This window comes from Diabrotica virgifera, chromosome 2 (assembly GCF_917563875.1).
Source record: "Diabrotica virgifera virgifera chromosome 2, PGI_DIABVI_V3a".
NCBI classification, from domain to species: Eukaryota; Metazoa; Arthropoda; class Insecta; order Coleoptera; family Chrysomelidae; genus Diabrotica; species Diabrotica virgifera.
This window is the reverse complement of record NC_065444.1, coordinates 64,159,240-64,174,969: the sequence shown is the minus strand read 5'-3', so window position 1 is coordinate 64,174,969 and position 15,730 is coordinate 64,159,240. Positions and strand designations below refer to the sequence as shown.

At 31.5% G+C, this 15,730-nt stretch overlaps 1 protein-coding gene across 1 annotated transcript in view; it reads right to left on the bottom strand.

Annotated features, from left to right (window-relative positions):
- Positions 1 to 15,730, bottom strand: part of LOC114330082 (sulfotransferase 1C4-like) — a 98,339-nt gene that overhangs the window by 63,471 nt on the left and 19,138 nt on the right. Inside the window, exons 2-3 of the mRNA XM_050642606.1 lie at positions 13,913 to 14,045; positions 2,443 to 2,577 (exon numbers count right to left, since the gene is read on the bottom strand). Coding sequence (XP_050498563.1) covers positions 2,443 to 2,577; positions 13,913 to 14,045 — 268 coding nt within the window. The remainder of the gene's footprint in view (positions 1 to 2,442; positions 2,578 to 13,912; positions 14,046 to 15,730) is intronic.

Sequence of the window (15,730 nt, the reverse complement as noted above, 5' to 3'; positions counted from 1 at the left end):
ACCCATAATAAGTCCTGCACTGTTGTTTGTGTATATTTGATTATTGAATTCAAAATAGTCTTGATTTATGCAAATTTCAAGAAGGTGTAAAATTTCAGATGCAATGATCGGATTTGTACTATTATGGTCTAAAAGATTCTTAACTAAAACAAAAGTTTCTGTAGGAGGAACACTAGGAAAAAGATTTTTTACGTCAAATGAAATTAGTCTGGAGTTTTTGGGCAATTGAAAATTGAACCAACTTGAGTTTATGAACCAACTTGAAACAACAATTTCTAAACATCCCTTATTTAAACAGTTCTTATATTGGTGGAGATACGTGGATGATATACTAGTATGCTTTACAGGAACTAACAGACAACTTGACCAATTTCTATCATATATTAATTCACTTCATAATAATATTGAGTTTACAGTAGAAACAGAACAGAATAACTCTATAAACTTTCTAGATGTAACGATTTCCAGACTACACAACAAACATGAGTTCTCCATATATCATAAACCTACCCATACTGACACAACTATACACAATTCATCATCCCATCCTACACAACACAAATTAGCAGCCTACCATAGCATGATACATAGACTGACAGAAATTCCCATGACAAAAAATAACTTCGAAATAGAACTAAACATCATTAAACAAATAGCAGTAAACAACGGCTATAACGAACAAACAGTTAACAAAATTTTAAACCAAAAACTCCATAAGAAAGCCCTGAAATTAGTGTATCCACCACCACAGAAAGAACCCAGTACCTTCTGCTCTCTCACATATACTGGCAAGATAACAACAACAATAGCCAGATACATAAAAAAGAAAGGAATAACACCAGCTTTCAGAACTAACAACAACTTAAGCAAATATATTAAGAACAATAAAAGCCGAAAGAGAAAGCAACTACAGAGTGGTGTGTACAAACTAACTTGTGGTGACTGTCCGAAAACGTACATCGGTCAAACTGGCAGAACTTTTGACAAACGGATAGCAGAACACAAAAGGGCATTCAACAATAGAAAAACAGACACTTCTACATACGCACTTCACCTTCTAGATCATAATCATTCTTTCAATGAAGAGTTTAAAATTCTACATATTCAAAATAAAGGCCTTAAGCTATCTTTTTTAGAATCTATGGAAATTAATAAACTGAAAAATACAGATATAATTCTGAATGACCAACTCGAGACAAACAGCTCCCCACTCCTCAACCTCTTCAGTTGAAGATTAAAAAGGCAAACACATTGTAAACTATATTACTTGAGAAAGGCACTCCGCCGAAACAGCTGTAGTCACTTAGATATAATAAATTTTGTGGAAGTATAGAAAACAAACGTTTTCAGTTTTTTATTGTTAGATAAAATGAACTTCCATCAAGTAACGGTCGAATCCATCAAATATTGTATGAATCTTCATTCAATACTTTTAATAGAAAAACAATTTCATATAGATCTTCTATGATCTTCTAGAAGAATTGCGTGATACACAGGTATATCCCAAATGATACCTTTAGAGGTTTTGAACTACATATTTGTGCCAAAATGAGCTAATTTCATTATACCTATTAATGTAGTTGTATCACTAAGAATTCTATTAACACTCCCTGTCTCAGTAGCTAGTAGAGAAAGAAGTTATTAAAAATTAGTTCAATAAAAGTTGTTTAAAAAGCTCCATGAGACAAACAAAACTAAAAAAATTAGCACTTATTTCAATAGAGTTCTCACTAGCTGCTACACCTATTTATCCCCAGTAGACTACACCAATCTGATTGACGAGTTTGTCAAAATTAAAGTCAGAAGGGTACATACTTCATTTAACTTAAAGTATGTTTTGTTTAAAAAAAATAAATTTTTTTTCGTTCATTTTGTGTAGTTTCATTTAATAAAAATAAAATTTATGTTTCAATAACATTTAAGGGGCGGCACTTCGAAGACTTGCATCATATTGAAAAGATGTACCGCACGGCTCTGCTTCTCTATAGGCAGCTGAGCAAAATAATTCTTCTACTGTGGAACCACACCATTGTCTAATATTACGCAGCCATGGAAGTTTCTTTCCCTACACTTTTCCTTGGGATTTAGGCCCCCTAATTATATGGTTAAAGTATTCAGTTTTTCTACCCTTTATGATTAGACTTTCATTATTCATCATTTGAAGAACATCTTCCTTGGAAATGTGCGAAACCCACGATATCTTTAGAATCTCTCGATTGCACCAAAATTCAAATGTTTCTAATTTGTTTCAACCTAATTATTTGCAATAATGTACTGAAACTAATGATTCGTGATTTTTCTACTTATTATCGATTTATAGATAATGCAGAGCATTTGAAAATTTTTTTTGTGAATTATAAGATAAGCGTTTCCTCTAAATACATACATTTTTTTGGGACACACTGTATATACATATTTTGAAAATGAATTAAAAATGATTACCTGAACGGGGAAAGGTAACTATAAACACATCATCTGGTCTAATTGAAAAGTTGTAATAATTCGCTGCTTCAGCTTCGTATCCACTTGGAAAAAGCCATTTCTTTGGACCTATTTGTAGAAATCTGTCTTTTTCTCCTGAAAAATATTAAATCCTATTATTAAATTTTAATTTAAATTCTAACGCCCGAATAGGCAACCAAGTAATACCCGGAATTAAGTAAAACATACCGAAAATGGAGAGCTGATGATAAACTTCTTTAGGAATATGTAATTTAGAAAACAACACATTTTGTGACTACAAATATCAACACGAATATAATATATTCAATAGCACCTGTGACCAAACATCTATGATATATTATGTTATCAAAAAGAACCGACGTAAGTAGTCACCATAGCTAAGTATTAGGAAAAATAAGAGACATCATAAAATAAAACACACATAGGAGAACGGCACCAACACAAACAAAAATCAGGGCGGAAGAAGTAAATTCGGAATCCACGGAATACTGATGCCATCAGAAAACAAAAAAACCATCGGAGAAAATTACTGAGAATAAAGTAGTAAAAACGATAACATCGAGGAACACGGTGACAAAACTAAGTAACACAACAACAGAAGCACTTGGAGAGAGCGAAAAATTAACGAACACTAACAAAAACGAAAAACCCATTGATTAGGGAATAAGAGAAGACAAAATATGAATAAAATAAGAAAGTCTTTTTACAATATAGAACATAAAAAACATAACAGGTATAATCTACTATAAACGGAACACTTGGAGAGCTTTTTAAAACAGACCTCTACGGAATACAAAGAGAAATACGAAGAAGGATCAAAGGACAAATAAAAGAGATGATAGGCAGACTACTTTCAATCCCTATTTTTTAAAGGTGACGATAGTGAACCACCAACACCAGAAGTAACGAAAACGAAGAAATAAAAATTGGGGAGGGAGGGATAAATAATACATTAAGAAAATTTAATAGTAGATTATACCACGAGTCAATAATGATGGCTATTATTCCCGAGGAATATTTACGAACCGAGCCGCGTTAGCGGCGAGGGAGTAACATTCCGAGGGAATGAGAGCCATTATTGCGAGTAGTATACTCTACATTATCTACGACAAATTAATTAATTTAAGATTTTTAATGAACAACTTTATTTGTTAAAAACATTAAAATTAGTAATAATACAATTAATAAACTGAATTGGTTGAGAATCATCATTAACTTTAGTAGAGTTTTTAATACAAATATTTGGGAACTCGATTGCTGTAGAACAAGAAGATGGTACATTACTGTTTATCTCTTTAGCGATAGTATGTTTTTGTACAATTTCTGGTGGTGTACAATTAAAAGATTCTTCATTTTCGTCCATCTCAACACAAACTGTCAAATATACTATTCGTTTGACAGTGACACTTTTTGAGGTTGATTATTTTGTTTCCGTGGTGAATTTTGTGATTGTTGTGCCAGAGGGATTAATAGCTATTAATCCCGCATTATTAATCCCTACGGGATTATTATATGGCATTATATTGCAAACACCACAAGTATAATACATATATTATGTATCAGTCGTAGATAAAAATATAAAATCATCAGGAGAGGGCAGGATACTGAACTAACATTTAAAGTATAAAGGACTAGATCTGAATAAACAACTATTAAAACTAATCCAAAAAATATTAGAATATGTAAAACATAATACCAAAAGAATGGAGATCAAGCTTACTAATAACTATCTTTAAAAAGGGGAACAAATCTTATCCAGAAACTACAGTTCAATCAACCCATTAAACAGAACACAAAAATGAACAGCCAAAAAACTATTAACAACTAATAGAAAAACAACAAAGTTGTAAATTGTAAAGGTCATGCACCGATGTTATTATTGAGGCAAGTGCAAGAAAAAACACTATAGTACAACAAACCGGCATATTTACAAAATGACTATCTACAGAACATTGATTAGACCCGTAGTAACATATGGTTGTGAAACCTGGGTAATGACGAAAAGGGATGAAGCCCAACTCAGGACATTCGAGAGAAAAATACTGAGAAAAGTATATGGCCCGGTGCAAGAGGAAGACGGCACATGGAGAATCAGGGGAAACAAGGGAATAATGAATTGAAAGAAGGTTACGATATTGTACGATTTGTGAAATGTCAAAGACTGTCATAGCTGGAACATCTGCAGAGACAAGACGATGAAAAAACAACAAAGAAAATATTACAATGCAAGCCGATAGGAAGACGAAAAAAAGGAAGGCACAGAACGAGATGGTTGGATGACGTGGAAGACGACCTGAAAACCATGATCATAAGATAATGGAGAAGAAGGGCACAAGAAAGATCCGAATGGAAGGACATAGCCAGACAGGCAAAGACCCATCTAGAGTTATGATGCCAAAAGAAGAAGAAGAATGAGGACCCGAAGAAGGCATTTAACAGAGTCAAATGCTTTTCACTTATTCTACCCAATAAAAGTAAAAGTAGGAGGGACTAAAACTAATCGGCATAATTGAAGATGGCAATGGGATTATACAGAGGGATTCTCTTAGCCCTCTATTATTCAACCTGGTAATCGATGAAATAACGAAAAAATGGGAGAAAAAGAACTTAAAATAATATAAAATCAATGGGAAAATCCCAGTAGTTGGCTGTATACCATAGTTTAAAAAACTCATACAGAAGTAAAAACTTCAAGTTGTATATTGGTATATAATCGTTTCTTAAAAAACTTCATAAAATGTCATCCAAATGGATTGCAAAACGTTTTCGTTCTAATTCAGAACATCTTCAGTGCATTCTGCTGAGTAATTGGAACTAGCACACTATTTAAAGTGGTAACCTCATAATATATGGTTTACATAGTATAGTTTACAAAAATATGGTGACTACAAGTCGATGTTAGTAGATTAAATTAAATACATGCTCAAAGGGCAACACGTTTTCCTGCTCGAAAATACTAGGTTCTTGCCAGTTCAATGGGCACAGACCAACCAACCCACCCAACACAAGACAATTGGTCTGTGTCCATTGAACTGGCAAGAACCTAGTATTTTCGAGCAGGGAAACATGTTGCCTTTTGAGCATGTATTTAATTTAATCTACTAACATCGACTTGTAGTCACCACATTTTCATAAACTATACTATGTAAACCATATATTATGAGGTTACCACTTTAAATAGTGTGCTAGTTCCAATTACTCAGCAGAATGCACTGAAGATGTTCTGAATTAGAACGAAAACGTTTTGCAATCCATTTGGATGCCATTTTATGAAGTTTTTTAATAAACGATTTTATATCAATATACAACTTGAAGTTTTTAATTCTGTATGAGTGTCTTAAAATAGTATGTTATGGAGACAACACAATACTGCTCTCTCAAAATCAAGATAATTTACAAACGATTTCACCAATGTAATATTACCGATAGAAAATTTACCAATAATAATTTCACAAAAAAAAAAACACAAAGTGTATGGTCTTCCCAGAAAATCTACCAAGATGGAGATAAAACAACTAACGGAGTTTAAGTATCTAGGCATCGAGAAGTGGGTGCTTCATTTTTTATTAAACAAATGAATTGCGAAATCAGATGTTTTTTTAAATAACTCCGAAAATATAAATTTTAGAAAAAAACTGACTTAACCATTGAAAAATTCAGAAAATTTTACAAAAAAAACCTTATATAAAGAATTTTCTAAAATTAAATCGGTATCTTCTAACATTTTTTATTTATAACGCTAAAGTCGCCCTTCTCACAATAATTGGCGCACTGTAAACTAACGTACGACGAAGTGCACGGTTGAGTTATTTTAATGTAATTCTTTAACTAATGGATCAAATGAAATTTTACAAATTGAACATGAAAGAAGAATAATTAAGTTATCTTATGTGAAAGTAAGCCTTACATGAATTCTGTTCAAAAATGATTTAAAAATATGTAACTAATACCTACAATGTTTCTTATAAAACTCTCAATTTTGCACAACTTACCTTTTAAGCATCTTACTAAATAATGTTTCATTCAAAAAAAATCTCAAAAATTTAATTCAAATGATACGACGTCTCAAAAAATGTAATTTTTGAAAACTTCATAGTTTTACAGAATTAAAACCACTTGACGGTATTACTCAAATTTGAACAGATCTATTACAGTTTTATAAGTGCTTTTTTAAAGCTTATGATGTAATACTTAAAATGAACTGAATTATTTTACTTTAAAAATGAAATAAACTATTTCTTTTTAAGAAAATTAAGAAAGATAACAAAAATGTAATACAAAAACCGAAAATTACCAGCTAAAAAATGTTTATACAAAGTGATCAAAACTTTTTTCTGTAAAACTTACCTAAAATACATTTAATAATAAACTTCAAAAATAATAAATGATCAGCAAAAAAAAATTTGTTTTAGCTCTTATACAGTATGTCAGCGTAAGTTACAGCGTAACTTGGAACCTATTGATAACTTTTTTATGATCAGTTTTACGAAAAAAATTATTCTTTATAAAATACTCTGAATCGTATATAATCTAAGATGCAATCATCATATATCAAATTTAATTAATGTTATATGAGGTTTGTCAAAAAATATGAATTTCACTCAAGAGTAAAGTACCTTTACATTTCACAATATCGAAAATTGTTATTAGGAAAAGTTGTTTGGAATTAAAAAATTTGTTTTAGTATTCAATTACATTCATGCATTACATTTAGTGTTCAATTAAAGTATTGTGAATAATAAAGGCACTTAACTCTTAAGAAAAATTCATATTTTTTACATACCTCATATAAAATTAGAAAAGTTTGATATCTGATGGTTGTATCTTAGATTTTAGACTAGGGGGAGCATTTTATGATAAATAACTTTTTTTCGTAAAAGGGATAATAAAATAGTTAATTGTAATAAAATGATGATGAGTATCCGTAATTTTAGAAAAAATTGAATTTTTTTTATTAGAATGATGTAGTTGTATATTTTGACATAGTTTCTAATTTCAAACAACTTTTCATAATAGCATTTTTTGATATTCTGGAATATAAAGATACTTTACTCTTTAACGAAATTCATTTTTTTGACATAACTCGTATAAAATTGATAAAATTTTATATCTGATGGTTGAGTTTTAGATTTTTGACTATCCAGAGCATTTTAGTAAGAATAACTTTTTTTCTTAAAATTGATAATAACAAAGTTTTCCATGTGGTTCCTAGCTACGCAGAAACACTGTATAAGAACTTCTGTATAAGAATTTTCAAATTGTAATGCCATATTCGGATTCAGCATAATCAAAAACAAAATAGAAACATATTTGTAGTAAGTAAAATGACAAATTTAACGATATTTTAACATTATTTATACAAAACAATTGTTATTGTTTAAACAATTAATAAACAATTAGCGGCCAAATCTGCGAGTAGAACTTTTTACTTTAACATGTATATAAACTAACAAAAAAAGTTTTAGAAAAATATAAGCTTGTTTGAATTTTTCCGAAACAATGCATGTTTTCGTTCTAATTGCACTCCCCTGTTAAAAAACAATTATCAGACCAATAATGACATACGCTGCAGAAATACGGCTCGACGTAGAGATAACTAAAAGAATGATTTTACCAAAAGAAAGCAACTTGGACTCAAACTTCAACAAATGTACTGGATTCTGGGCAGATATTCAAGACTGTCAATTGAAAATAAATTAGTGGTATACAAAACCATACTTAAACCCATAAATGACATACAGCTATGGGGCTTAGTCCTGTCGCCAGGGGGGGTACAACGGCCTCGTTAATTCAGATGGACTTACCCAAGTTTTTTTTATGTATTTTGACCCGTAGAACACGAATTTTTTGGGTAACAGTTGATCCGGATGTCGATAAGATTGTTATAGACCAAGAACTTGAGGAATCAAATAACAGCGATTTTTGGCAAAACAAAACAATATTTTGTATTTTTTGGGTCATTTTAAGCAAAAAATATTTCTACAAGTTTTTTAGTAGGATGCACAGTTTTCGAGATAAACGCGGTTGAACTTTCAAAAAATCGAAAAACTGCAATTTTTAAACCCGAATAACTTTTGATTAAAAAATAAAATAGCAATTCTGCTTAGCGCCTTTGAAAGTTCAAGTCAAATTATGTCGGTTTTGATTATTTGCATTGCTAAAAATTTATTGTGTTATTGTTAAACAAAGCTACAAACAACTAGTGCGTGAGTGATGTTTCTATGATTTCTCATTTAAAATCGAACGAGTAGGTAGAATAGGTACTAGTGCAATCAAGTCTATTTCTACGTTACATGCGTTAAAACGCATGTAAAAGCACGGGAAACCCTACGTGTTTATAGCTTTGTTAAACAATAAAAAAACAAATTTTTACCAATGCAAATAATCAAAACCGATATAATTTGACTTAAACTTTCAAATGCGGTAAGCAGACTTGCTATTTTATTTTTTAATCAAAAGTTATTCGGGTTCAAAAATTGCAATTTTTCGATTTTTTTAAAGTTCAACCGCGTTTATCTCAAAAACTGTGCATCCTACGAAAAAACTTGTAGAAATATTTTTTACTTAAAATGGCCCAAAAAATACAAAATATTGTTTTGTTTTGCCAAAAATCGCTGTTATTTGATTCCTCAAGTTCTTGGTCTATAACAATCTTATCGATATCCGGATCAACTGTTACCCAAAAAATTCGTGTTCTACGGGTCAAAATACATAAAAAAAACTTGAGTAAGTCCATCTGAATTAACGAGGCCGTTGTACCCCCCCTGGCGACAGGACTAGCTCAGCCAGCAACTCTAACTTGGAAATCATACAACGTTTTCAAAATAAGGCATTAAGAACCATAGTGAACGCTCCATGGTACGTCCCCAACGCAATAATAAAGAGAGACCTGAAAGTTCCCAGCATCAAAGAAGAAATCAGCAAATACAGTGAAAAGTGTGAAGAAAAACTTGGTGCGCTTCCGAATGATTTCGCGAGTGAATTATTAAACACGGAGGGTGAAGTTCGCAGACTGAAGCGTTATAAACCAACTGACTCACCATTCTCACCAAATAGACTTTAGAAAAATTAGAACTTTTTTAAGTGTTACTTTATTTTACTAGTAGTACTATCTATACATTTGTTGATAATTTAGAAAGGAAAGTTTTCATTGAAATTCTTACCTACATGTCATAGCCTAAGAAAGTCATAACTTTAACTGATTGTTCCGGGATTAGATTGTTAAATAAACGGAACAGATTGTTAAATAAATTGGAGTAATAAATAAAAAGAATGCTAGAAACAGTAGAGATCAAAACCCTTGAACAATTGATGGTAAGATGGTAAGAAGAGGAGAACATAAAGGGGTGGGTAAGAAAGAGAAGGGCAGAATGGAACGATCAGATAAGCAGAATGATAACAAATAGAGCCGTAAAGACGACGAGAGATAGTTCCCCCTTGGGAGAAGATCATTGGTAAGACGAAATCGATGGAACGACAATTTACTGAAGGCACATTAAAAAACAAGGTCATGTTTACATAACAAGAAGAATAAAAACATTAATCTTATTACATTTTAATTCGTTCTGTCTGTTCTTTTAATTTAAGAGGACCAATGGCGTACTGATAGATCAGCGGGCCCTGGTTCCAGTTGGGATGCGCCCCCCTCCCAAGACATTAAATATAAATCTTCATATTATATCATAAAATGTATCATAAAAACTCAAGCTAATTTATAGTCCATTTACTCACGGTTTTTGCTGTAAATTTTAAAGAACTGCTCGGATTGAGATGAAATTTGGCATACACATAGCTAACATGTCAAACAAAAAAAAGTGATACCTATTGTGCCGATGTGGGCTTCTGCCCTAGGGGCGTTTCACCCCTTCTCGAGTGTGAAAAACATACGTTCAAGATAAGTCCGGAATTGGATAAACTGACTAATTCTAAGCAACCTTTAAGTTCTATAGTTTTTCGCTAAGCCAATACTTTTCGAGTGAGTGAATATGTTCATTTTTCAAAAAAAAACACGTTTTGAGACGGTTTCTCGCAAATACCTCAAAAATTAAGTAGTATGTTAACGAAAAAAATATTCTTAGTAAAAATATAGCTTATAAAAAAGTGAAAAATATGGTGTATGTATATACGAAGTCTTTAAACCCAGTAGGTCATGAAATGTGGGTTCTTATTCGTCAAATTCCAAATCGAATATTTCAACGTGAAATTACTAAAAATTAAGCAATTTTCGAGAAAAAGTCATCCCAACTTTTTTTAAGTTTTTATAAAAGCCATATTTTTGTTATTTTTTAGTTTCTAGCACTAATATTCAATATTAACTATGTAACGCTCAAAATAAAGTTGGACACTTTTTTGGTAAAAAAATCGTAAAAATCACCCCCTAATTAGCATCCCAAATGAAATTAATCGTTACCTCTTCACAAGTTACTTGACTTATGTATTCCTTATATGATCTGTAAATTCTACCGCTTCAAAGTAATCATTTAAAAAAAAATGGTTTTAAATTAAAAAAAAATTTATAATTGTAAATTTTTTTTTCAAAATAACTTACTAATTATTGGTGATACCAAAAATCTCAACTAGAATACAAATGTAGGTTTTGCTATTGTGAATATTTTGGACTTTTTGTCTTCCTGAAGACAAAAATTGGTTATAAGATATTTCTGTTCAAAATTTGCATACACTCGTGATTAGTGACTAGTTTAAGCCCTTTTGACTACAGCCCTTTCAAAAATAAGCTCTTTGAACCAACGAATCTTAGATATCTTATAAACAATAAGTAAATTGATTTGTGAAGCGGTAACGATTAATATATTTTTGAATGGTAATTAGAAGGCGATTTTCACGATTTTTTTTACCAACCAAAACAAGATACCAACAAAATAAACTGATCGACATTTACTTACTTTTGATGTTAGGAACTTTTTTAAAAAAATAATAGACTATTAAAACAGTAAATTAATATTATCTTATCGTCTTTCATACTGACATGACTGATCACTTCACACCAGCCGTTTTTATAAATAATAAAACTCAAAAATGTTATACATCCAAATCTCCAGTCATAATTAAAAACCTTAATATCGGAAAACTAACACAGCTTTTAAAAAATGACGTTGGAATGAAATTTATATCAACAAAATAGATTCTCAAATTGCATATGATACATTTATAAATAAGTTAAATAATTACATACAAACCTCTAAGGAGATAAAACGCTTAAATAAAAAAAAAATATAAAAAAAACTTTGGATAACGGTTGGGTTGATATCTTTTATCAAACGACGATATTTTCTTAAAAAGAAATTAGTGTCTATATATACAGGGTTTTGTTATCCTTGCCACTATTGTCTATATTTAGAATATAATTTCAATTTTTAAGAATTACACTTAATTTTATATAAACACGAGTATCGAGCCTATTGTATTGGGAATATTTTTATGACCCAGTACAAAACTTACAATGCATATCTGCAACTTTGTAGTTTACCTACATGCATCTTATTCATGAATCTTGCTAATATAAAAAATACAAGTCTTTGAGTTATCACGTGTAGGCAGGCTCTGGCGGTTAGTCTTTACAAGTGTTGAAATGAGGGCTTTGGAAAGCAGGTAAAACGACTAAGGAACCTTACAAGCGTTTCCTGTATTTCAATAAATTTTGTTTTCAAATTTTTTGAGGAATAGGTAGGTATTTTTCGTTTTTATTGATAAGTACAAAACAAAAATTAAAATCTATTAACCAGTTACATTTCCTATGTGTGTACTTCTATAGTTCAAAATGTCCCCATCAAATTAGAAACAAAAGAAGCAAAAAGGGAGTTAAAGCAGGCCCCTGCGGGGCCCGGGCCCTCGTTCCGCGGAACCCGCGGAACCATGCTCAGTACGCCACTGAAGAGAACTTAAATTATATCCCGGTATACTTAGCAGTATACCGGGGTAGTTTGCATCCGGTCGACAATATAACATATACAGCGTGTCTACTTGAGTTGGAAACATATGGGAAACTATTTTATTATTAATTTTACGAAAAAAAGTTATTCTTTATAAAAAGTTCTGCATGCCCAAAAACCTAAGATTCAATTATCAGATATCAAATTTTCTCAATATTATACGAGGTATGTCAAAAAATATGAATTTCGGCTAAGGGTAAAGTACCTTTATTTCTCTCAATATCGAAAATTCTTATGATAAAAAGTTGTTTGGAATTAAAAACTAAGATGAAATATGCAATTACATGCTTCTTATTGAAAAAAAATATTTTTCTCAAATTTATGGATACCCAACATCGTTTTTAATTATTACAAATATCATAACTCGTTTATTATTCATTTTACGAAAAAAAGTTATTCTTCATAAAAAACTTTGCATGGTCTAAAATCTAAGACACAACCATGATATATCAACTTTTATTAATTTTATACGAGGTGTGTCAAAAAATATGAAATTCGCTCAATATTATAGCACCTTTATATTTCACAGTATTTCAATTAGAAGGATGTAATTGCATATTGACACATAGTTTTTAATTCTAAATAACTTTTTTAATAACCGTTTTCAATATTGTGAAAAATAAAGGTACTTTACTCTTGAGTGAAATTCATATTTTTTGACATAACTCGTATAAAATTAATAAAATGTCATATCTGTTGGTTGAATCTTCGGTCTTAGGACATACAGAGATTTTTATAAAGAATACCTTTTTTTCGTAAAAGTAATAATAAAAGAGTTATCGTATGTGTAATGAATAAAAACGAAGTTAGTATCAATAAATTTGAGAAAAATTTGGAAAATATTTTTTTCCAATTAGAAGCATGTAATTACATATTTGAGCTTGGTTTTTATTTCCAAACAACTTTTCATAATAAGAATTTTCGATATTGAGAGAAATAAAGGTACTTTACCCTTAGCCGAAATTCATATTTTTTGACATACCTCGTACAATATTGAGAAAATTTGATATCTGATAATTGAATCTTAGGTTTTGGGGCATGCAGAACTTTTTATAAAGAATAACTTTTTTTCGTAAAATTAATAATAAAAAAGTTTCCCATATGTTTCCAACTCAAGTAGACACGCTGTATATATGGAAATTAAAAATATTATTAAATAGCGCCTACCTTTGGATCGAAAGGTCCGAATGGTTGTGAGTTCGAATCTCACCAGGGTCAGAAATTTTTCGTTTATTATAAATTAATAAATGAAAATACATAGTTTCTGTCCTTCTGAGATCGGTACTCACCGGAGGGACCGCAGACGTTCGGACACAATTAGCGTCTCTTGGCAAAGACAATGACGTCGACTTTGCAAAGTAACAAGACACTTACTCAACACACACACTACACATGACACTAGATACCTAACTGCAAAAATTTAGCGTACCCACTATGCCAATGGCCATTAGTTGTCGAGACAATAGCTAAATAAAAAAAATATTATTAATATTACTTACCCTTAAAAAAATTTAGTAACTCTTGATTGGTTTTATCACAGACTTGAACAATCTCATACGGAAACGTTTTCTTCTTGCCATCACTCTTATCACTAACATTTTCGATGTAAGTTGGCGTCGGTGGCATCTTTAACTTGAAAAAGAATGCAGATAAACAACAATCTATCACAAGACCACAAATAAACTAGTAGCACCTTTTACTGACTTGTTCATAGCTTTCAATGGCTATAATAGTAAATTTTGTTACGAACGGAGACTAACCATGTATTGCTCAATTAGGAACATAAAAAGTTTAACAACTGGTGAAAGTCTTTCGGACAAAGTATTGATGTTAATCTGAAGTGTTTTAAATTATTATTTAACAAAAAAATTAATTATCAAACCGTAGCATTAATGTTGTTGGCTTTCAAAACAGTAATCTAGAAACCATTAGTATCTAGTCATTGTCACCGAAGAAGAAGGTTTTATTTAAATATTTACACAAAGTTATTTAATATCATAAAAAACTATAATAGCCTAGTCAAAATATAAAAAACATCTATTGGATTCAAGTTGGGGCCTTGTTCAAATCAAAGTTTAGGTGAAAAGGAATGATTTTTTCATACATTAGGTATCGATTTCATTTTATTGGATCATCATCTCGCGCAAAAATGCTAGGACCAACAGAAAGATATATTTATATGCTTTATAGACTTCGAAAAAGCATTTGATAGAGTAAGACACGACCTACTATTAAAACGTTTGCAAGAAGTCGGTTTAGATGAATTTACTAAAGAACTTGTACTGCAACCAAAACGCCAGAGTTAGGATCGAGGGTTCCACATCCGCAGAGGTAGAAATTAGGAGGGGCGTTAGACAGGGATGTGTTCTGTCGCCTCTGCTGTTTAATCTTTACTCCGAGTTTCTATTTAAAGAGGCACTGGAGGACTCCAAGGATGGAGTCAAGGTGAATGGCGTAAATATCAACAGTATCAGATACGCCGATGATACGGTGTTAATCGCGGATTCCGACTTGGTTCTACAACGACTCATCGACAAGACCAACTCGACCTGTGAGCAGTTTGGTATGAAAATAAACATTAAAAAAACCAAAGTGATGTCAATCCGAAAAAACCAAAACGTACCTAAACCTTGCACAATAAATGGGCACATTTTAGAACAAGCCAATAGATTTAACTACTTGGGATGTTGGATCGATAGCAGCTAAAATTCTCATCTAGAAATAAGATCGAGAATAGAACAGGCCAGAAAATCTTTCGAAAAAATAAAAAAACTGCTTTGTGATTCTCGAATAAATCTCGAAATTCGACTACGTTTATCCAAATGCTAGGTCTGGTCGACTCTTCTCTATGCAGTTGAGACATGGACGCTTAAAACATCAACCATAAATAAGTTGGAGGCCTTTGAAATGTGGATCTACCGGAGAATTCTCAAAATTTCGTGGACATCGCATACCTCAAACGAAGAAGTGCTGCATATAAAGGCGGAAATACATATCCGCGCCGCGAACTCCGCGCCGTGTGAGCGCCGCGCGTTCGTGGCGCGGTTAATGTTGGTTAAAATTTTTCATTTTGACGAACCTTCCGCGATCCAGAGGAAACTTACGAACATTTAGTAATTGTAGATAATTAGTATTAATTATTGTGGGTGCCTACATAGGGCTTTTCATTCACAGTCATTTGTTTCGAGCTTCTGTCATGTGTCACATAATATTAATATATCTACGTCATACGTTATTGGTAATAACAATGACAGAAACCAAAGACGGATGGCGTAGATATATTAATATTATGTGACACATGACAGAAGCTCGAAACA